Below are 24,129 nucleotides of genomic sequence, written 5' to 3' on the forward strand. Positions count from 1 at the left end.
GCTTTAAAATATTATAATACATGTTTATTAGTATAATTGGGATCACAGAATGTTTAAATGAGAGTAACAAATGGATTTGTCATACACTGCGATTGCATTTATATTTAAGTCGTGTTTAGGGAATAACACAGCGATGTGAATATCTTGGTTTTTCCTGAGTTTACATTATTTCTCTATATTTCTTTCACAATATTTGTATTTCATTCCATGTCGCTACAGCATGTGATTGTAAATGTATGTACATTTCTAATATAAGTGTGATTGACTCGGGGAGAGGATGTGTGTGTGTGTTGTGCAGTGTCAACACAATATTTCTGCAGCTCTATCTTTCATTTGTGGTCTCCATGATGAAAAAGGAAAATCAATAACAATTTGGTCACAAAAAAAGGCTCGTATGGAACTTGGGTTTAGCTTTGTCCTGTAATGTATTAATGATCATTTTATTCATTTACCAATATAAAGAACAAAACAAGATTAAAATAATATTAGCTCAACCTAAAAATGTATTTCTGGATTTAGGACCTATACTTTGATCAAAGACTGTTTGCTCAAATCATATATTTTGAAAATTTGATAATTTTATTGAAAAAAAAAGAGTTATTGAGTGAGAGTCAGTATGGATTTAGGAAAAATCGATCTACAGCTTTAGCTTTAATGAAAATAACAGAAGAAATTACAACAGCTATGGAAAGAAAGAAATACACAATAGGTGTATTCATTGACTTAAAAAAGGCATTTGACACCATAGACCATTACCTATTAATTTCGAAATTACATAGATACGGAGTGAGAGGAGTAGTTCTAGATTGGTTAAAAAGTTATTTAGATAACAGACAACAATATGTAGAATGTGCTGGTAGTATGTGTATGGAGTCGTATGGAGTAGTAAGGTAGTATGGAGTGTATGAACATAGAATGTGGTGTCCCGCAGGGCTCGGTTTTAGGGCCTAAACTTTTTATTTTGTACATCAATGACATATGTGAAACGTCAACATTTTTGCAATTTGTGTTGTTTGCAGACGACACAAATTTATTTTGTTCAGGAGATGATTTAAATTGAGGATGTTGTACTGTTCACTTATTTTGCCATTTTTCATTTATTGTATAGAAGTGTGGGGCAACATGTATATGAGCAACATAAAGCCATTGTCAATATTACAGAAAAAGGCAGTACGAATAATTCATAAAGCTGACTCAAGAGAACACACGGACAGACTGTTTTTTAAGTCAGGACTCTTGAAACTCAAAGAGATAGCTGAGCTGCAGACATTATCAGTAATGCACAGGGCAAAATGCAGAATGTTACCAGTATATTTACAACAGTTGTTTGTTTTTGGATCAGACAAGGAAGACCACAGAAGGAAATACAATTTTAAGCATCCATATGCAAGGACTACTCTTAAACAAATGTGTATTTCGGTGGTTGGTGTACAATTGTGGAATTCTCAACAAAAGGATCTAAAGAATTGTATATGTATTTTTCAGTTAAAGAAGTTGTATAAATTAAGAAAGATGGGACTATATGAAGCAGAATGTGAATAAGTCTATGTACTCTGGTCCTTCATGTTTTTGATGTCTTTGATGTGATGTCTCTTCTGTATTTGCGGGTCCCATTGCCATTGTTATTTTTATTATTATCATCATGCGTCACTTTCCACCTTCTTCTCCAGTAGGACTCAGATGAGGGTGTTGCACTTGTCTTTTCCTTATACATGTGATGTTTTGGTGTTGTTTTGTTTCTTTCCGTTAACCGTCAAGTGGGAAATAAGTATTTTTTTGTGTGTTTCTCTTAGTATCCTAAGATACTGTTATGTTTGGCTCTGGAAAAAAATATATATATATATTATTATGAAGGGCAGACCATCTATTTGTATGTATTTTGTTTTTTTTAGAAAGGGGCAGGTCACATAAGATTGTATTCTTCTCCCTGCTCCTTTTCGCTCAATGGTGTTTTGGTACAGTAGAGTCATGTTTTGTGGCAATTATTGTATATTTGGTTTTGCGTACCATGAGCGGGACAAATAAAAATGAAATGAAATATATAACTTCACATGAGTTGCCACGTCTGAACATTTTCACCCGTCTCCTGTGGTTTTCATCTTGCCTCTAACCAGGATATACCTTGAGAATACTTGTCACATACTTTAAATTGCTTCTTCTTAGTGTTTGGGTCAAGGGGAAAGTTTATTGATAGGAAGGCAGTGATAAGCAGATGGCTGGGGAGGTTCTTGTCAAGGCGATGTAGCAAAGCAGCTTTTGAAAAGCATGTTTCAAGAACGGACACATTTTTTAGAAAAGTTGAAGTATTGTTGACCTTTCACTGCTCCAAAAAGCTTTATCTGAAATACTTGGTGTTTCTGGTAGGGTAACAGGCTTAATCAAATCTTACATGGACTTGATGACATGTTTACTCACCAAGCATGATGAGGGTGGTTGTCCCTTGTTCGTTTCCAGAAGGGTAGGTGGCGTACTCGCAGGTATATCGACCGGTGTCGGACATTTTAAGGTTAGAAATCCTAATGGACGGGTTCTCCAGGGTGTTGTGGAGGAAGACAACCCGGTCCTTGAAGGAAGGGTTGGGGAAACTCTGTCCGTAGATAGGGTGGTACACAGCAATGTTGTCCCTCTGACCATCAATGGGTTCCCAAATCCAAGACACCTGTCGGAAAACAAAAGTTTGAGGTTTTTGTTTATCCAATCTTTTTCTTTAAAGTCCTATATCTCTATTAAGGACTCAGGTGTGTCTAGCTTTCATTTTAAAGTCAGACTAATAAGATGAAAAAACATAAGGAGCTTTTCCAGAATGATCATCTATGATCGAATAATGTTGCCATAAATTCAGTGAACTTTGCCGTGTAACCATAGATATACGGACAACTTTCATTGAGTTCTTATAGTTATGATAGTTATGAAAACTTGTAGGCATGTTTTGGAGTGTCTTTTTTCTATGATTTCTAAGTCGATTTGTGGGTGTTTTAATTGCAGTCATGTCATACGTGATGATATGCTTGGTAGTAGTGTTTCCATTATGACTCTAAAAAAGAGTGTGATTTTTAGCATAAATTGCAGCAATCATGGGCTAAGGGCTTCAAAGTGCCGTAATTGCTTCCATGAGCTGCGTGTCACCACCACTGAAGCCGAGTGTTGATCATGGTGGTGAGAGGGAAAAATCCTCAGCCAAAGTACATTAGGTAGCTGTTGTTTGAGAAACCCCAGAATACCTTTAATAGGTAGGCTGTATAACTACTAATTAAATGTTGAGCTGTATATTAATCACCAATAGTGATCACAGTTAGAATGGGAAAGAATGCCCCTTCAGGCTTTATGTTAGTGTTCTTGTGTGGTAATCCCTGCCACCAGTGGGTCAAAGGGTGATAGCTGGCTTGTGGTGTAAAGAGCTTTGAGTGGTTGCTAACACTAGAGCTAAAACAGCACTTGCAGTGTTTTTTTTTGGGTCTATCCATACATTAAAGGTGGGGTAGGTAAGTTTGAGAAACCGGCTCGAGATACACTTTTTGTTATATTCCATGGAATGCTCTTAACATCCCGATAGCAATTAATATCTTAAGTGCTTTGGACAAAAAATCCATTAAAAAATGTCATCTGTGGAAGCCGTAATACTGTAAAAAGCACGACCAATCATTTGAGCCGGCCCGGCTAAAATAACTGGATGGCCTACCTGCCTGTCAGCCTTCCATCTGTGCACAAACTTATCTCGCGCCCTCATTGGTCATGTGCGCGTTCGTGTGTGTTGGAGGAGGGGCTCTGTAAGGAAGTGGCAGATTTGTTCCGGTTGTGTATTTTCAAATTCTAGCGCACTCAAACTGGTTTCTCCAAAATTACCTACCCCACCTTTAAAGCGTATATGGGAACACATCATATACGAAATATTCTATGTTTTTGATTTGGCATTGATAGCCTACAGTTTTTTTCAGGCTTATTAAAAATGTAGAAATGTACAGAGATACGCTTAGTTGATATATTAAGTGACGCCATAGGGTTAGGGTTAGGGTTGGCACAATACTATTTGACTTTAGCTTAATTATAACTTGAAGTGCAGTAAACTGTATGTTGTATACACTAGGTACTGTACTTATTCATATATCCATTTATAATATGAATGCATATGGCAATCCGATAGTAATCTATATGAGCAATTAAGACATGTGTATTACACATACTGTAATCATATGCGAGAACCATCATTTCTGACATTTCCGAGTTGTTGAAATTTGCAGTTCTACCTTCTTCAAACCTGAAATAATTCCACTCTTAAAGTAGAAGCAAAATGTCAAACTCAATTAAAGCTGCCAGCGTAAGGAGCCTACAATCTATTGTTAGATTTAATTAAAGGTTTCTTAGACTTGCTAACACACACTCAGTGATCCTGTAGCCATTTCATCATACTTCTTATGGTTTCTGATATGTGAGAGGTATTGATATCTGTAATGGCTGTATGAGACTCTACCACAAGGGAGAACACTGTGATGTTATACCAAATTGATTATCCTTTCTCTCCAGTTTTCAAAGTGACAGTGTTAAATACAAAGCACTGACTAGAGTGGTAGAGCAGGAAGGTGATGGAATAAAGTTAATCAATACACATTTAGCAAATCTATCTATTAGTATTATGACATCTGGAGGAGCAGGGGAGAGAAAGCAGTGGGTTGATGGTTTGTGGAGAGGAAGACTGGTTGTAACCTGTCTCTCAGAGCAGATTGGTAGGTGAGCATACTTGTTAGATGTTGATTTTAGGCAAAATATCACAAAATGAGATCTGCAATTTCCATAATTTTCCATGTGAACAAATAGCACATTGATTGCATCCACAACTCAGAGCAGTAGGGATCACACAAGCATAAAATAGATCTATATTTTATTTTGCTATGCAAACTGTACTTATTTAAGCATCCTTGCAAAAACTCAATTTTACAGGAATAGACTTGAACATATCATAATAATGTTCTGATTTCCCTTTGACCGATATTAACAGAGCTTGAACGCATTATAGTGCAACTCAGTGGCGAACCGTGTCTATCACAACTGGACCTTCTGTAGACAGACACACCCCACACCACCGCCGCCACGGCATTATAATGTCCATCTTTTCACTGAATTGTCGTCTTGAAAAGGGTACTCGCAACAATTCCGCAACAACTTAATCTTCACCTGTTGCACTTGTCATTTCAACGTTAAAAACAATAAAACGGCATGAATTGCTTCGTCGCATCTAGATGCTCTGTCTCGAGCCAGTTAACTAATGGGCCTTCTAGAGTAGCCTACCCTGGAACCGAGGGGAACTCTGAAAGAATACGCTCAGTGGCTACAAATCAATATATGATTGGATGATCAAACTGTCAGTCCAAATGTACGCTCTCATTCAGTGCAACAGCTAGGGCATTCTATCAAGGATGTAGAATACCTTGGTTGAAGGATATTCTACCCAGAGACCCAGAACAAGATCTGATTGGTTGCTTTCTTTTCTAACACAAAACCACTGAAATGCCTAGTGCATGGTCCGAGAAGGACAAACAAATCAACGTAACACTGTAATATTACAGATCAACAACACAGATACCATTCTCCATCCATCCATCCATCCATCCATCCATCCATCTTCTCCCGCTTATCTGTGGTCGGGTCGCGGGGGTAGCAGTTCCAGCAGAGAGCCCCAAACTTCCTTTTCCCTGGCGACATCAACCAGCTCTGACTGGGGGATCCCAAGGCGCTCCCAGGCCAGCCAAGAGATATAATCCCTCCACCTGGTCCTAGGTCTACCCCTTGGTCTCTTCCCAGCTGGACGTGCCTGGAACACCTCCCTAGGGAGGCGCCCAGGTGGCATCCTAACTAGGTGCCCGAACCACCTCAACTGGCTCCTTTCGACGCGAAGGAGGAGCGGCTCAACTCCGAGTCCCTCCCGGATGACCGAACTTCTCACCTTATCCCTAAGGGAGACACCAGCCACCCTGCGGAGAAAACCCATCTCGGGCGCTTGTATCCGCGATCTCGTTCTTTCGGTCACGACCCATCCTTCATGACCATAGGTGAGGGTAGGAACGAAAATGGCCCGGTAGACAGAGAGCTTTGCCTTCTGGCTCAGCTCCCTTTTCGTCACAACGGTGCGGTAAAGCGACTGCAGTACCGCTCCCGCTGCTCCGATTCTTTGGCCCATCTCACGCTCCATTGTTCCCTCACTCGAGAACAAGACCCCGAGATACTTGAACTCCTTCACTTGGGGTAAGGACTCATTCCCTACTTGGAGTGGACAGTCCATCGGTTTTCTGTTGAGAACCACGGCCTCAGATTTGGAGGTACTGATCCTCATCCCAGCCGCTTCACACTCGGTTGCGAACCGATCCAGTGAGTGCTGAAGGTCGCAGACCGATGAAGCCATCAGAACCACATCATCTGCAAAAGCAGTGGTGCAATCCTTAGTCCACCGAACTGCAGACGCCCTCCCCCATGACTACGCCTCGAAATCCGATCCATGTATATTACAAACAGGATTGGTGACAAAGCGCAGCCCTGGCGGAGGCCAACCCTCACTGCAGAGGACCCGGACACAGCTCTGGCTTTGGGAGTACAGAGATTGAATGGCCCTGAGTAGAGACCCCCTCACCCCATACTCCCGCAGCACCTCCCACAGTAACTCCCAGAGAACTCGGTCATACGCCTTCTCCAAGTCTACAAAACACATGTAGACCGGATAAGCGTACTCCCAGGCCCCCTCCAGGATCCTTGCGAGAGTAAAAAGCTGATCCGTCGTTCCACGACCAGGACGGAATCCGCATTGTTCCTCCTCAATCTGAGGTTCGACAATCGGCCTGACCCTCCTTTCGAGTACCTTAGAGTAAACTTTCCCGTGGAGGCTGAGTAGTGTGATGCCTCTGTAATTGGCACACACCCTCTGATCCCCCTTTTTAAAAAGGGGAACCACCACCCCGGTCTGCCACTCCTTCGGTACTGTTTCCGACTTCCACGCAACGTTGATGAGACGTGTCAACCATGACAGTCCCTCAACACCCAGAGCCTTCAGCATTTCTGGGCGGATCTCATCCAGATACCATTCTCATTTATTCATTTTATATACATTTTATTTATATAATTAAATCGATTTTGTTTTTGTTTTATCTGAGTGTTCCAGGGTATTCTCTGAATACATTGAAGGCCCTGACGGTTCGCCACTGGTGCAACTCAACCTTGCTCCATCGACCACTTGGTCGCTAGTGTTGCTTGGACCGCTAACGGCTAACTTTAACTAGCTCTCCCCTCTGATTGCAAAACAGATTGTGGTTCACAATGTAGCAATTATCAGGGAAAATATAGTGTTGGTCCCCTGGAAGCATTAATGGTGAGTTTACTGCCTCCCAAACATATTTTCAATCAAAAAGGGCTGTCAGGAGAACCCCTCTTGGTACTCAAGTATTGGTTCTTGTGACAGCACTAGTCAAGACAAAAGGTTTGTCATATAATCAACAGCACCATTGCTGGCTGCATTGGACTCGCACGTTTTTGCGAAGGTGAGTATGTATGCGGGGTAGGGGATTTAAGAGAACTTTTCTCCAAGGACATTTTATATATATATTAGGGCCGGGACTTTAACGCGTTAATTAAGATTAATTAATTACATAAAAATTAACGCGTTAAAAAAATTAACGCATTTTAATCGCACTTATTTTTGCACCGCGGAACGTTTCTCACTGGATGAGTTTCAGGCGTACCGATTATACTGGAGCACCAACTAACGTTCATGACTTCAGACAACAACAAACCACAGTGAACAAATGGGAAATGTTGTTTTAAAAAACGGACGGATTGAAGCGTCGATAAGAGCACGGTTGTGTGCAAATTATGCAAAAAGGAATTTGCATATCATCGCAGCACATCAAGCCTCAAGTATCACCTCAATGCAAAACATATAGCAGCTAGCGTGGACGTTAGCCTCTTTTATCGCGTTCACACTAAAAAGAGCCGGTACTAAAATTAGTTCATGAGAACCTTTTTACCCCCACGAAAGTCCCTGCTAGAGAGCAGAGAGCTGCGAGAGAGCAGGGACTTTCGTACGGCTCTCTTGTGAGAAAAGAGCTATATTTCTGATTGGCTGGGCGGATTGCAAACCCACGCCCCGTAAAACTCCCAAAAAGTTTTGTGAAGCCGCCATTTTATTATCCTCGCATTAGCATTATTAGCATTAGCCCAGCGCAAAAACGCAGAGAGACTAACTTATGGCAACACAAAATAAAACATGGGAGCGGTGGAGATGAGGAGGTGTCGGCGTTCTGGCGATTTACTCAGAAGGCTGCTGGGTCTCCCAGCAGCTTCTACTGAAGCCAGTCCCCAACTCCGGGGACTTCCGGCCGGGGACTTTGGGCGGCAGTATACGCCGTGAAGTGGTTTGCGGCCTGCCAGTAAACCCAAAGCAGAAGAAGAAGAAGTGACGTCAGCGGCTTCATTTGCCTAATCCACCCCCAGGTTCAAAGAGTTCTCATGAACCTTTGTGGGAAAAGTACTGCGGTGTGAATGCGCCTAATGGTATACTAAAATCCATGTGAAAAAAATTGCTTCTCACTGTTCTTAGGTCAAATATGTATATGTGATTAAAAATGCGATTAATTTCGATTAATTAATTACAAAGCCTCTAATTAATTAGATTAATTTTTTTTAATCGAGTCCCGGCCCTAATATATATATATGGTGGTAATCTTTTGTTTTATAAATCTCTTCTGTGTTACTTTTTTATACAGATGGCTGGAAACGCACTTAATAACTTATTTTAACTTATATTATACGTGGCTAAAATACACACATATTCCGTTAGAAAGCAATCTAACATAGACATTCTGAGTTCCAGAGTTTCCATAGCCATTTAAAAACCCACATTTGTCTTCCGTCTTACCTGTGTGAGTTTGGTCCGGCCTCCTCCATCGATGAACTCGCAGCGGAGATCAACAGACTCTGTGGGGTACGCCTCCACCTCCTCCTCTACACGCACTTTCTGAGATACGATCCCTGAAGGAAGAGGAAGAAGGAGGAGACAAAGAGGAAGATTATGATTCATCCACTAAACCAATATTGTGTGAATAATTTAACATGTTTGTTTGTATTGGAAAGGAAAGAGGAACTTGAACTAACAAAGGATAAGATGGAAAAGATCAAGAAAGAGAAAAAGCAATCGGGGAACAATTTGGAAGGCAGCAGCAGCTCAGCCTGTCGAGCCTTTGGTTGGGAACCGGAAGGTCGTCGGTTCAAGTCCCCGGACACACTAAGTAAGGGGCAAGGTATTGTACTTTGAGAGCCTCCTGGGACTGCCAAGGGGGACTTAGGCAATGCACCAGACCCCCCAGATTGATCCCCAGGTGTTGTATTCAGTATATAGTAACTGCCCAGTTCTCTTTATACTAGGATGGGCTAAAGTCGGAAAAAAAGTCCATTTGAATCCTCCAATTCTATTCTATCCATTTGTATTATTTTAGTGCTTTAATTTAATTACGTTTCTATTATGTTGGAAGGAAGGATACATTAATGTGTTCACGATGATATTAAACAAGGTTATAAAGAAGTGTCACCGGAATGAGGGGGAATTAAGAAAGAAACAAAGAGATAACAGAAAGTTCTTTCAACAGACAGAAAAAGCATATGAATCATGAGCCCTTGATAAGAGCCCCAGGCATAGACTTAGCCGGCGTGTTTCAGGAAGACCCTCCTCATTACAAAAAAAGCTTGTCTACCAGGAGGCATCGCTGGGGGCGAGCCTTTAGGAACCCCCCACGACTCCAGTACTGCTTATTTAATTCGATCGAGATTCAGTGGAAGGCACCTGTAAGTCTTGGCTTGAGAACAGGTTGAACATAAACAAGTCGGGGGGGCTGTACAGATGAAAGGAGGACGGGCAGAGGCGAGCACCGTGTTAACCCCGAGCAGAACCTGCTGACCGGCTGTTTCAGTATTCTGCAGGTTCATTGGACGAGTGGAATGATTTCTTAGCATTCGTTTCTAACCCTGTGATCAACACACTGTGTGAGGCTTTGAACTGCCAAGGCCAAACTCGTATTGCAAGACTTCTTTTGAACTTATTCTTAGTACAATTCATATATATAAGTAAACAACTATGCAGCTGTGATGCCCTTTTTCCCGTTCTTTTTCCCCCCCAAACAAGAATCAATGATGGCCCAGATCCCGTCTGTCAGGTCTCTGCTCTGTTCAAACACACCCAGTAGAGCCCGGCTTGCACTGACTCTCAGACAGATTTGACAAATAAAACTTGTACAAGTAGAGGAGTTTTCAACAAGTAGAGGAGTTTGCAGGAAAGCATCAGAAAAATCCTGATCAGGACACAAAAGGAAGCCGGTACTTTAAAGTGGACCTTAGACTTGTTTTCTGTGTTTATTAAAACGATTAAGGTAGTTTAGAGAATTTGTCGTAAAGGGTTTTGTTTTGACTAACGCAGCACGCACCTCTCAACCGGGGAGACGAATTACAGCAGTTGTACCATGTTAAAACTGTGTATTTTATGTATATGTATTATAAAGACAATAAATAACACTTGCTGTAGTGCATTTCTTGAAATGAATGCACTTTAATGAACTTGTAATCCTTCTCATAAAATGATGAAAGAAAGAAATAGACTGAAAGAGAATAAAAACAAGAGGAAGGATCAGAGAGAGCAAGTTGTAATCCTTTGTTTATGCAAGTCCAGCAGCTCAATGTGTTTGGCAGATTCCATATACAATCAAGGGACATTTTTATTTCATTTCCTTTTGATACGATGAGCTTCGTCATTAAGCCTCTTTATGCCCACTCCCTCCCATCACTATGCTCCCCTATCCTCCCTCGCTCGCCCTGCTCCTTTAGCTGCTCCCTGCCTGGCGCCCATGCAGTGATCCGGACCCCTGCCACGAACCCCCTGCCAGTCAAATCCCAGCAAGGTCTTCTCTCCCCCGCCTCCCCTCTGCCCGCTCAGCCAGCCTCTGCGCCTGTAAAGATACAATTCTTGTGGGGAGCGGGCCTCTCGCTTCTCTTCACAAGAAACGTGGATAAGCGCTCGCTAACCGCTAGCCAGACCCGGGTGGTTGCAGTGAAAAAGCCTCTTAGTGTGTGAGGGATTGGTTAGGACAATTTGCTACATGCCACAGCAGAGAGGTGAATAGGCTGGCTGGGGTTTACCCCGCGAATCAGCTGTAAAACACACATTAACAAATAATTGGAAGTGTGTGTGTATGCCGGAGGGGGTGAGGAGTTGTTTTGGAATTGCAGCATGCATGCATCCACGTTTCCGCCCAAGTGTGCAGGAATGTGTGTGTGTGATTACTGTATGTCAGAGAGTGTGTGTTTGCATAAATCACACAATCTTGTTTTAATGTGACTGCATACAACACTGATAGTCATTGAACCACAGTCTCTACCCTGAGGGAGACAATGGGCTGTCAAGCTAGTTATCTCTTCCCACTGTAGGCACACAGAGACATGCACACACATGCAAAACGCAGGCAGATCACAGGCTGTCAGACGAGTTTATCCACGGCGCGAATCAACAGGAATAGCAGCGATGAACCAACAGTTCATCTCCGTCTTCCATTTCTGTCACGTTGTTCTTTTCTCTCCATATTTGTTGTCTCATGCACAAACACACACTCTCATTTCCTCCAATTAAAAACGACAATGCATGTCTCCTACTATTTAGGAGGAAGCCGAAATGCAAAAATCCACACGATATTGGGGAAACCACAAATAACAAAGCTTTGGGGAACTCATGGCAGTCAATATAATTAATTATGTGGTGCAAAGACACAGGAGAGGAAGAGCACTCAGACTCGCAGACTTTCCCATTGGTTGGGTTTTATTTATAAATCTCTGCTTGGGTTGGTTCCCTCCTACATTTGCACATATATGTGTCAAAGAGAAAGTCTATATGGCCTGTGCTCCCAAGATTTTATTCAGATGCTGGTTCCTACAGTGAGAACACAACTGGGTAAAACAGCTTTTAGATATGCTGCCCCCACAGCTTGGAACAATGTTCAGAAGGAGCTGAAACTCTCAGATGTAATCACTATGGGGGAATTCAGGTCCATCTTAAAGGACAGAGAACACGACACCATTGGTAGATGTGAGTGCTCGTATATCCTAAAATCGTTTTAAATGTTGCAAGTTTTGAATGATTTTTAATTGTTTGTTTTACTTCGCATATTGACTGGCTAATGTGCCATTTTATTTGTTTTTTACAGCTGTATTTGTCTGCCTGTCATGTCTGTGTTTTATCTGTTGTAACTTCGTACATGCTGCCCCTCTTGGCCAGGTCACTCTTGGAAAAGAGATTTTATTCTCAATGAGTCTTTTACCTGGTTAAATAAAGGATATATATAGGAGATGATGGAGAGGTGGTTAAAGACTAAAAAGTGAAATAGTGAAAAAGTCAGGAAGAATCTGAAAGGAGAGGAACATGAAGAGGAATTCACGAGGAAGCAGAATGCAGCAGTGATAAAAGAGCAACACTAAGAAAAGTCAGGAAGAAAATAAAGCAGAGAGACTGAAGGCGATAGAGCTGCAGGGGAGACTGGAGGAAGAAATTAAGAGGGATGACTAAAAGACAGGGAGTGGAGAAGAATGATAGCAAGTAGAGATGTGAGATATGAGCAGACAAAAAGTAAAAAACAGTGAAAGAGTGAAAGGGAATGGAGCAAAGAGCATGAGATCGCATCAGAAATGATTCATTTCCTCTGAGTCGGGATTTAAAAAGTCCCATGGAGGGCGAGCTGAGAGCGGACGAGATGAAGGGAGAGGAAGAACAAAGTTTCTCTTCTCACTCTTTACACAGGCCTATAAGAACAACTTGCTCGCAAAATAAGTTGCAACTGGTGGACGTTTTGCTGTTCTTTTGGTTTTTGGGGTCAAGATTCTGAGCTTTGTTGCAGTTAAACGTTATATTCAATAAGATGAGTTTTAAACGTATCCATACAAACAAAAGAACATGGTACTAAAGCAGGGGTGCCCAACCAGTCGATCGCGATCGACCGGTCGATCGCGGGGAGATTCCCAGTCGATCGCGAGATGTGTCTAAAAATAGAACAACAATATTCTGTTTTATCGTTAATGTCCTGTAACATAATCTTCCTGTGCCAGAATAATGCACTTGAACGCATCAAAGCTTTGTGATTGGCCGGCGTGACCCCATGTGTCAGGGCGTGGCTGGTGAGCAGTGGGCAGTGTGCACTAGTTCGCTAACGTTGTCCGTGTCAACAGGAGTGACAGTCCGCACACACACAAGACCGCAATTATGGCAGAAGCAAAACATATATAATTCTCACTCCGAGTGGGAGGATGATTATTTTTGTATCTATTCCAATTCAAAGTCCATCTGTCTCATCTGCAATGCGAGCGTGGCTTTATCGAAGAAGGCAAGGCAAGGCAAGGCAAGTTTATTTATATAGCACTTTTCAACACAAGGCAATTCAAAGTGCTTTACAAAAAATGAAAGAGATTAAGAAAATGGCATTTAAAATCAGTCATTCAAAAGAAAAGCTAATAAAATAAACATTCAAAGAAAAAATACATGGATAAAAGTTACAGTGCAGTCAATTAAACATTAAAAGAAAAAAGTACATGGATCAAAGTTACAGTGCAGTCTAAGATATGAATAGTTCAATTAAAAGCAGCGACAAAAAGAAAAGTCTTCAGCCTGGATTTAAAAGTAGTCAGAGTTGTAGCGGACCTGCAGGTTTCTGGGAGTTTGTTCCAGATATTTGGAGCATAATAACTGAACGCTGCTTTACCATGTTTAGTTCTGACTCTGGGGACAGAAAGCTGACCAGTCCCTGAAGACCTGAGAGATGTGGATGGTTCATAATTTAGCAGGAGGTCAGAAATGTATTTTGGGCCTAAACCATTCAGTGCTTTATAAACCAGCAGCAGTATTTTGAAATCTATTCTTTGACACACAGGAAGCCAGTGTAAAGACTTCAGAACAGGAGTGATGTGATCCACTTTCTTAGTGTTAGTGAGGACTCGAGCAGCAGCATTCTGAATCAGCTGCAGCTTCCTAATAGATTTTTTTAGTGAGACCTGTGAAGACACCATTGCAGTAGTCCATTCAACTGAAGATAAAAGCATGGACACGTTTTTCCAAATCCTGCTGTGACATTAGTCTTTTAATCGTAGATATATTCTTTAGGTGATAGTAGGCTGATTTAGTAACAGTTTTAATGTGACTGTTGAAGAAGGGTAATTTAGGAGCGGCATTTCAAAACAGTGCACAAACGCTACGAGACGGAATTCCCTCCAAATTCTGCCCTCCGCTCCAAAAGGGGAGGGGCCTGAAAGGACAGCTAAATGCACAGCAGTCCATTTTCACCAGGCCCAACAACAAGAGCAAGGCTGCTACCAGAGCATCTTATCGTGTCAGTCACGTTCTTGCGTAACACATGAAGTCTTCCTGGAGGCTGCCAACGCGCTTTTGGGGGACAGTAAAAATAACAGTAGCATTTCAACAGGTTTTTGATATAATAAAAACTCAAGTTAGATACCGTTATTAATCTGCTGTAAGTTTTAGTTTGTTTGAACTTATTCATTATAATTATTGTACAAAATGGTATAAGAATGCAAACTTAAATTGATTATAGTCTATTATCAATTCAGGTTAAGAAACTAGTGTTGCTTGCATCCTATTTTAAAGGCATTTGTTTTTATAATCTACTAAAATGCTACAAAAAAAGGTTTGATTCTATTAATTGTGTCTTTTTTATTGCACTGTTGCAGCAGATTCCTGTGCAGCTTCAGATCTGAGTTGTCTTATTAGTAAGCCTCATTTATACTTTTGTAGCAACACTATTTTTATATAATGGCAAAGAAAGGGTTCAGAGTCTTTTCTTTTGTTTCTGTGTCATATGTGGCAGCACTGTTCAAGGTTTCTTGAAAACATTACCCACTGTAGTGTGACGTGTGAATAAACTCCAACTCTGTATCAACAACACTGTTGTGTAACTTCAGTTAAATACTTGTATGTGTGTAGATTAGAAAGAGGTAAGATAATGGATCTGCAGTATTTTATGAAGTATTCATCGTACCAAGGTCAGTTTTATACAAGTAGAAGTGTGTATTTACCTGGTAGTAGGCTGTCAGTAATGGCTACGCCTCTCTATTTGGACTGGTAAATTTCGGCAGACTGGCAACTTTAAAAGTAGCTCTCGGTTCAAAAAAGGTTGGGCACCCCTGCTCTAAAGGCTTGAGAACATTGTCTGGAATCTATAATTCACTTAAACTTCAGGGAGCAGGACTTAAACAGCTAAGTTAGAAGCCAAAACACTCGAGGCAACTTTTGGGAAAACATTTAACTTTACAGATAAATAGTCATTTTTAAAGGGGCACTGAATTATTTCAGTTGGATGTACTTCATTGTTTACAAGTCACCCGTTCGCATTAATCCATCTTGAAGTCTTCCAAGTTTTCCAGCTAATCAATTTGATTTACCAAAATGTAATTTCTTTGTGAAAATAAAATAAAAGATAGATACTATTGAGTGAAAGATAATATTAAGAAATGTACAATGGAGTTTGACGCACACCTGAGTAAAAGATATCTCCGCTTCTTCAAACCAACAATTCTTATTTCTTAAGTTCCACAACTAATTGAAGTGCAACTCCAAATTGTTGTAAGGCTCATAGTTTTCTAACAATGACCTAAAGATGTTTTAAAAGCTAGTCGATGGTTTTAATAGATTGTTTTCTTCCGACACACCATCAAAATGATATTTCCTTTTGCAAGAGAAGAACGCTTTTCACTGAATGTTTCAGGCAGCTCAGGAAAAAAGTTGTAATAGACCTCTTCAAAGATCAATTAGAAACAAGGCTGAATAGAGCTGCTTTCAGATCAGGCACATACTCTTGAAAAAATAGAAAGAAAATAAATCCTGAACCATAGATCAATGACGAGACAAATTCTATTTTCTGCCTCTTGATCAACGGTCACAACTAGCTATGAGATGTATTATCCTGACTAAACTCAGATCCTGATTGTTACAGTAGTAGAACTTGAAAGCGGTGACTTCACATTAAACACTTGAATTTGCTTCCATTGTGTCCTCGCAGTGATTCATGCGTATGTTTTCCTGCTACCAAGGAGATTGGTGTCAATGCACCACTATGATCATCTCAGTCTTCTCCATTATTTCCTCACAACCCCAACGATCCCACCATTTGCGACTTATCCTCAGTAGGAGTCACCGACGATGGGAGCATCGGCTGAACGTAAATTGGAAAGCGAAAGAGAAGAGGCGGTTAAATGAACGGCCACACTCCGCTTCCCCCCCGATGCACCGGAGACATGAATCACAGTTAATTGACATTTAGAGGCTTGTGGCATTTGCCTGTTTATGTGGTGCTTCCCCGTGTAGACAGTCACGCAGCGTAAAGCGTGAGGAATATGCTGATGGGGGTGCATGCACATTATCATCCAAATCACATATAGAGGGGCGGTGAACCACAGCTGTTTTGGGCGCTTTTGTCAGCCTGTCAGTGATATCAGCTTTTATCTGGGTGATTGGCAAGAGCTTTCAGACACTTAATTGGAGCGAGTTAACACTGTGAAAGCTAAAGGTGTTGCAAAGAGAACTATGTTTACACAACAGCAGGCTATGTCACCGCTAGTTGTATTCTCTTTGTGAACAAATGAGACAAAAGCCCAGATTACAGGCAGAAAGGTAACCATTAAAAGACACATCTATTTATTAATCAGAATACACTTATTCCCTGGGGGAAATTAGGTATTGTGATAGTTGCACCATATTTAAATTAAATACATAACGCAAGTAAAAACATGAAATAAAAGTCATTGTAGCCATAGGGGCACAGCGTCAGAGGCAATGCAAAAAGTGGCAACTCAACAGCGAAAGAAAACTGACAAAATCTCTCTCTACAAGAAAGTTGAAAGAGGAGAGGATACAGCTTAATAAGTGACAAATGTAAGTTATTAACAAAAACTAATTTGTGAAATAAGAAAGCTACAAGTTGAAAACAGTACAAATCTAGCAGGAGCATCTGCAACTGGCTGTGTGCACGGCAAGCCCATGCGCACTAGAATCATCACTCTGTTACCCCTGCAGGAAGACGAGGGGTTAACTGTGTCATCACACCACTTCATCAATTCTCTGCGTTTGTCACTCAGGTATAAAGGCAGGTCGAGGTGAGATGTACCAGCTTTTGTCGAGAGACAGCTGTCGAAAGCAGCAGAGCATAAATTAAGCTTAAGGCCACTCGTATAACTGTAGCTAACAAGGGATGGAAAAGGATTTAAGAATCATGCAGAGAAGGTTTTAACCACAGTTACTTAGCACTGTGTAGCCTTGTTGTTATTTCATGATTTCAGTATGAAAGCAGCTGCATTTTCTGTCACAAAGTAAGAGGCAAAGGATGGATGAGAGGAAGAATATCAGTCCACATAAATATGTGAGACACCAGAGATGACTGTTTGAAAACAAGTCATGATGAATGCAGGTAGCGTCACCATGTTGTCTTCTATCATTTGTTTCTTCTTTTACAGTTTGTGTGGACTGTCAGACCAACTTCTTAGGGTCATCCATCACGTTATAAATTCGTTTTTAGTCACTTGTGGGAAGCAGAAACAAGGTTTGAAAACCATGCTGTCACATCGTCTCACTAAAGTGAAGACTATTTATGCACGGAGAAGATATATGGAGCAACCGGGGCTGGAAGGATACTTTCAGTGTTATGTGTGTGTGTTTCTGTACAGCTACCCTTGTGAGGACCACTGTTTAGAGAGTGAAGACATTTGGCCTCCATTCATGTCTGGTTTTAGGGAAGGTTGGGATTTCAAATGTCTTCCGTTCCAATGACTGGTAACAAAAATGTAATCAGTAACGTAATCTTAGTAAGACAATATATGTTTTCTTAGGTTGCTTTTGGCTTACCTTAATGACAAATACAATACCAAAATTAACAAAAGAAAATAAACGTCAATAAGATGTATTTTACTTAACTGTATAACACAACAATGTAACCTTTGCAAAAAAGAAACCAAGATGTTTCATATACAAAAATGCACATTTAAAGTTGTATAGCTATAGTAGATGTATAGTTGTATAGTGTACACATGTTGTTTAAGCAAAATACAATAATTAAAGCCCCAATGTAAATCAAAAACCCCAAAACTGTGTTGTAACATGGAAATCCAGCTAGTAATCCCAATATTTGTTTGATATGTACTAGTAATGGGATTATGTCATTAATGTTATTTTGTATGTAACTGTATAGGGAATACGGCTAAAAAAATGCTGTTTCCTGATTACATCACCTGTAATCCATTACTCCCCAAACCTGGGAGCAACATTCATATGTATTTGGAGATGTGAGCCCAAAGTTTACCCGCCCTTGAATTCCCAGGGATGATATCTGTCTCTTCCATAGTATTCACCAGCCAGCAGCTAACTGTGTCTGTCTGATAGCGCTAAATCAGTTTTTAGAACTGTTCTGCTGTTATTACCAAAAAACAATGAGTTGAAAGATGAAGGGCCAGGTACATTTTGTCAGTAGGTTCTCAAGATCGAGCAGCGTCTTCCACACAAGTAGTAACGCGATCCATTGTTGATATGACAATATTGATTTGTATCTGCTTCAACTCTGTATGTTCTTCAAAGAAAATGTGTCAAGGCTTTCATCACATTCTTCTTCATGTTTGATAGTTTAAAAAGCATATGGATCGTGTGCACTGTACATATCACACACACACAGCACAGCCATCTGATAACACAGAGAGTTGCAAGCAGCTATTGTCTGAGATCGCATGATGTAGTATTGTTAGATGTGCCAAGAGCAAGGACTGTCTTAGGTAAGACAGCTTTTATGAGCGCAGCTCCACTTGCTTGGAACAGTCTTCAGCAAGAATTGAAACTGAGCAATCTCATTCCTCTGCATGTTTTTAAAGCTAGGCTAAATGAAATGCTCGTTGATACTATGGCCACTTGTAAATGTCTATAACTATGTAAATGTATCCTGTAAATATAATGTATAATGTCCTTTATTGTTTTATGTTTCATGTGGAACCTATATGCTGCAGGTCTCCCTTGAAAAAGAGATCTATGATCTCAATGGGACCAATCTGGTTAAATAAAGGTTTGAAAAAAATTAGGAAAATCTATGAAAATCTGATGCACATGACATTTACACATGATGAAAAACAGATGTGAGTCTTCCAGTGTGTCACAGAAGAGAAGGGTAAAGCTGGCGCTGATTGACGGTTTCATCCACCACACACCGGGGAGCTGAGGTAGCGCTAATTGACAGCCCATAATCATGGCATTTTGCGTTGGCTTTAAAGTAAAAGGACACTGATCAGCGATGTGGTGGAAGAACAGGAAATAAGAGATTAATTGTCACAAAGACGGCTGTGGTTTCACACATAGTTACCGTTAGCTGTCATCTGTGTGTGTGAGAGGATTTGTTACCGCGGAGATGCTAATACAGCTGAAATTCCAAAATGAGATATTGAAAAATCCTAGGTGGTTAATGGAAAGCAGAACATTGCATTATGTCTTCAAATACTGGAGCTCAGTCCATCAATGTTCATATGTTACGGCATGGAATTAAAGCTAATGCTATTGTAGATGAGGGATTGTAGATGATCTCTTATTTGTGTCTGCTTTTGAATGAGATTTTAAATGACTGGATATAAATGTGCTTTTATGTGAGACCAGAGCTGGTATTGGTGTTTGTTCTGTACTGAAAACATTCAAATGAATTATTAGAAATGGGTAATCGTAATTTTAAAACATTATCAACATCCAGTGAAGGCAAGTAACCTTAACTTATTACCTATATAGTATATAGCTTGGGTAGCATCTATTGAAAAGTGTAGAGATTGGAACATCCATTTGTAAGAAATATTGAGCTAAAAAAGCCCCGCAATAAGTGTGATAAAGAACAACCAACCCCAATACAATATATTTCTTTGTATTTAGAAAAAAAACTAAAAGTTTTCACTCCTCATTACTGGAGGAATTAATGTCTCGCCACACTTCAGTGACCTGAATCAACTCTAATTGGCACATAACGCTTGTGGTCTTTTTCTGATTAGATATACTGTAGCTCTTAAAGAATATGTGATGAAAGTGCATGGTGCCGCTCTGAGAAATGTAAGTGGGGGAATTGGAAAAGTTTGTCACAGCTGGAAGCACACTCAACAATCTCTGCAAAAAGTGTAGCTTTGTTGATAAATGATCTGTGTGATTAGCTCCTTGATGTGATTTCAAAACTGCATTCTCTCCACCTTTTATAAATGGTAAGAGATTTTATAAATGATGATTCAGATTGCGAGGCACGTCCGGACGGATAAAGCAGGTCGCTGAAATGTATTCCTGAACACAAAAGAGACATTTTGACTTTCTTTACGTTGTAAGAAACAAATATTGAGACAAAAACTTAAAAATACACAATTTGACTTATAACTTGCTAGAAATGCCTCCATTGTAGTCCTTTGTTTACTTCTGTAACATAATGACATCATGTGGGCTTCTTTTGGCTAGCACTACAACACATTGTACGTGATAGGCTAAGAGGCGGGACATCTCCTAGCGGTTGACCAATCACAACAGAGCCAGCCAGCTAACCAATCAGAGCAGACTGGGCTCTGGTTTCAGACAGAGGGTGAAAAGAGGTGCTGCAGCACAGGCAGTATGAGAAAAATAAAGACTTTTCGGACATTAAAGCTTGGAGACATGTCGCAGTAGAGACACACAATACAAATATGAACCTGAAAATGAGCACATCAGGTCCTCTTTAAATCCTTAAAGGGGACCTATCATGCAAAATGCACTCTTGTACGTCTTTTATACATGAATATGTGTCCCCGGTGTGTCAGGGAACTCACCAAGTGTCAGAAAACACAACCCTCTCTCTTTTCCTCCATACCCAAATCTCTAAAAACGGGGCTGCAACGGATCTGATACAGACTGATACAGATTTGAAATTGTTCTGACGTCAGAAACGGGGTGCTCCGCCTATATGGGCAGCTCTCCACCAATCAGGGGAATGAGAGGTTGCGTGGCATGGTAACAGCATGGTAACGTGACGCTCGTGCCTCACCCCCCCTCCTTTGCAGGGGGGCGTGGTCAGCTGCAGCTCATTTGCCACAGAATCAGCCCTTGTGAAGAAAGGGCTAGAATAGAGCAAATAAAGCGAAATGAGGCATGGCTAAAATGCATGATATGTTTGGTATTTTGAAAAAAAAACTTCACAGACATGTTTCATAATATATTATTTAAATATAGCATGATAGGTCCACTTTAAATTAAGTCACAATGCTCCTTATTTAAAGTAATTCTCCCTTAATGTATTTAACTTCCTTTGTAGGACAAAACACAGCAAGGATCATTCAAATATGCAAATAATTGAATAGAAGTTAGTTTAAGGAAAGCAGTTTTACTTTATGAGTAATTATGAGTAATGGTGGAAAGTTTTAATTATTTTTTGGCATTGTCTACTCTATGTTCAGATAAGTGTGAGATTTGATAGACTGTTCTACAAAGGAAAAAATAAATACAATGACATAAATGGGCAGCTGACAGCTCAGATAATTGGCATATTTAAAACTGTTGGTGGCTTTTTCAGTGTAACAATGTTGTCGGCTGACAACCCATTAACTCTAGTATGGTAATTTTATGTTGGTTTATTTTTTACTGGAATTGAATTGGGCTGCATAATCCTCTGCGGGCTGACAAAATGATATTACCTGTGGGCTTTTGAAACCTTTTCAAAATCCTTCTGCATTATTTTCAATATCTCACAAAAAGGTATACCCTGCTATTCATTCCTGAAAAGTTAGCATTTTGCAGATTCCTATGCATGATTGGAGCATTAATACAATTGCAGTCCATACAGATGGTGTGTGTGTTGTTAGAGAAAGATTACTTACAATGAGAATCAAAGCTAACCCACCAGTAATTGCTATTTGTGAGTAAACAACTTCTACTGAATAAAACCAACTGTAATCAAGCTTTTATTGTCCTTGTGCTAATACATTAGCACGGATTTCTAATTTACACTAGCTCCTTCCCTCCTACAAGAGGCTGAAAAGGTTCATGATAAGCAGTAATTTTAGGGCTTTTGGTGAAGAAAGCTTTAAACTCCCACTTGTTTGGGAATTTCATTGGGTCTTTCTCTGATAAAATAGGATTATCTGAAAGCGTAAAGAGCAAAACTATCATCTCAGTACAAAATATAAATTATACTGTACATTATATGTATGTCTATTGGCTGAGCTTTTTCCCTAAATATGTGAAATATTTTACACGTATTCATGTTTGTGAAAACCTACCTGGTATAAACCTGTTATTTTTATTCTGATATGGCAGCCGTTTAAACTACCGTTTTATTAGTGTCAAAGTACACAAATAAAAACATTTTTACAAGGAAAATGCATTTCCAAAGGTAGCAACTTTAAAAGTAGCCTATTGGACATTGGGTTTTATGCAATAACCACTTTAACAAACAGATTTGTTAATAAATACCACAACGGAGTGATTTTAAAGAATGTTTTACTTGATAAAAACTCAAGTCAGAAGTGTTCCAAAGATGTCATATAAGATTTTTATTCATGGGAAAAATGTGTGCAGTTTAGAGAGTTTGGTCCATCTGAATACTTTATGTGTCAAGTTTAGAATAATGGTACTACAATCTTCTTGTGTGATTATCTCATACTTGTCACTTAACCTGCAATATTTATAATATCTCCAATTTTTTTTTACTTTTGAGTCATTTTAAAGGCCTAACTAAAATGATGTATTATTGTACAGAAGCTGACAGCATAGAGGCTGGAGGACTGAGCCTTGACTGAAGGGGCCTTTCTCACAGAGCAGGATTACAGAGTTTACTGAAAGTTTGGAGAGTAAAATCCGGAACCCCTTTCAAAGCTGGAACATGGTCTGAAGTAGAGAGGAGCTGTTCTGGCTGTTGCACGGTGTCCACACAACTTTGTAATCCTGCTTTGTGAGAAAGGCCCCCTAGACGGGCTGGAAATGTCTGGGAAAAGTGAACAAGAGATTCCTTCAACACATACTGCAAGGGTGCAAGGTATCCAACCATAAAGCTACTCTGGGCATTACTCTGGTGATTGTTCCCAGGTGTTGAGCGAATGGGCAACACTTTCTCACACCAATCTCTTCAAAACCAGCAGCTCCATCAGTGGCTCTACGCTTCAAACTATTCAGTTCTAGGTACATCTCTAGCGTCAGTTTTGGAGGGTGACGACGAGTTCTGCTCGTAATGTAGTAGTTTAAAAATAAACGTATGTCTATAAAGCAAGTTTAGGTTGAAGCAACAAAACTACTTGATTATGGTTAGGAAACGATCGTTTTTGATGTCAGGTGACCAACGGCTGACTTGACTACTAACTGCCATGAATGTTCACCTTGGACAAAATCCTTTGTTTGTTTGAACAATCTCCCGCCCAGTAAAATAGAGCTTATCACATAGTACTCCAGTACCTCTCTGCGTCTACAAATGGCATTGGTGTGTTGACATTATTTATAAGCGCAGTGCGTCAAAAACTAATCCTAAAGGGTGCCTCTGTGCGTCAGTTTCAGAAACCGATGGTGAATGACCAAACTGCTGTATTTGACGTATTGTCTGAAGTGAGAATGGGTTTGTGTATTCATAAAGATGCAGAATGCTAATAAAAATAAGTTTAAAGACCAGACAGAGCTTCCCTGGATGAACCAAAGTTAAAGACAAAAGTTCAGCACGGTGTGTTTTCCATCAGAATGCGCCAAGGGACATGCCTGGGTGTATCATCGACAAACTAAAGCCTTCCCACTGCGGGCTTCATTTACACATTAAATAACAAGAGCAACAGCAGAGACGTTGAGGTAAAGAACAACAGGTTCAATATCTGAGGTCTATGCCTTCAAAGGCCCACCTTTACAACGTACGCTCTGATCCTCTGTTGTACGCATCTGAGCTTCTCTTGTACAGCATACAAGCAAAAATAAAAACATGGACTTCTCGAAGGCAGTGCCACTCAATGTCAACAAGATCAACGGTGCTCTTTTACAGGAGGACAAAAGAAGATGGGAGAAAGTGAAGCGAGGCAATGTCCATATACTGAGCTGCATTAAATGATACTTCTCCGACT

General features: G+C 40.3%; 1 protein-coding gene across 2 annotated transcripts in view; it reads right to left on the reverse strand.

The window, feature by feature from the left end:
- Positions 1-24,129, reverse strand: part of pvrl2l (PVR cell adhesion molecule related 2 like) — a 365,603-nt gene that overhangs the window by 229,565 nt on the left and 111,909 nt on the right. For both annotated transcript variants that reach the window (XM_034201644.1, XM_034201642.1), the window contains exons 2-3: positions 8,897-9,009; positions 2,416-2,659 (exon numbers count right to left, since the gene is read on the reverse strand). In XM_034201644.1, coding sequence (XP_034057535.1) covers positions 2,416-2,659; positions 8,897-9,009 — 357 coding nt within the window. The remainder of the gene's footprint in view (positions 1-2,415; positions 2,660-8,896; positions 9,010-24,129) is intronic.

Source organism: Gymnodraco acuticeps, unplaced genomic scaffold (genome assembly GCF_902827175.1).
Source record: "Gymnodraco acuticeps unplaced genomic scaffold, fGymAcu1.1, whole genome shotgun sequence".
NCBI classification, from domain to species: domain Eukaryota; kingdom Metazoa; phylum Chordata; class Actinopteri; order Perciformes; family Bathydraconidae; genus Gymnodraco; species Gymnodraco acuticeps.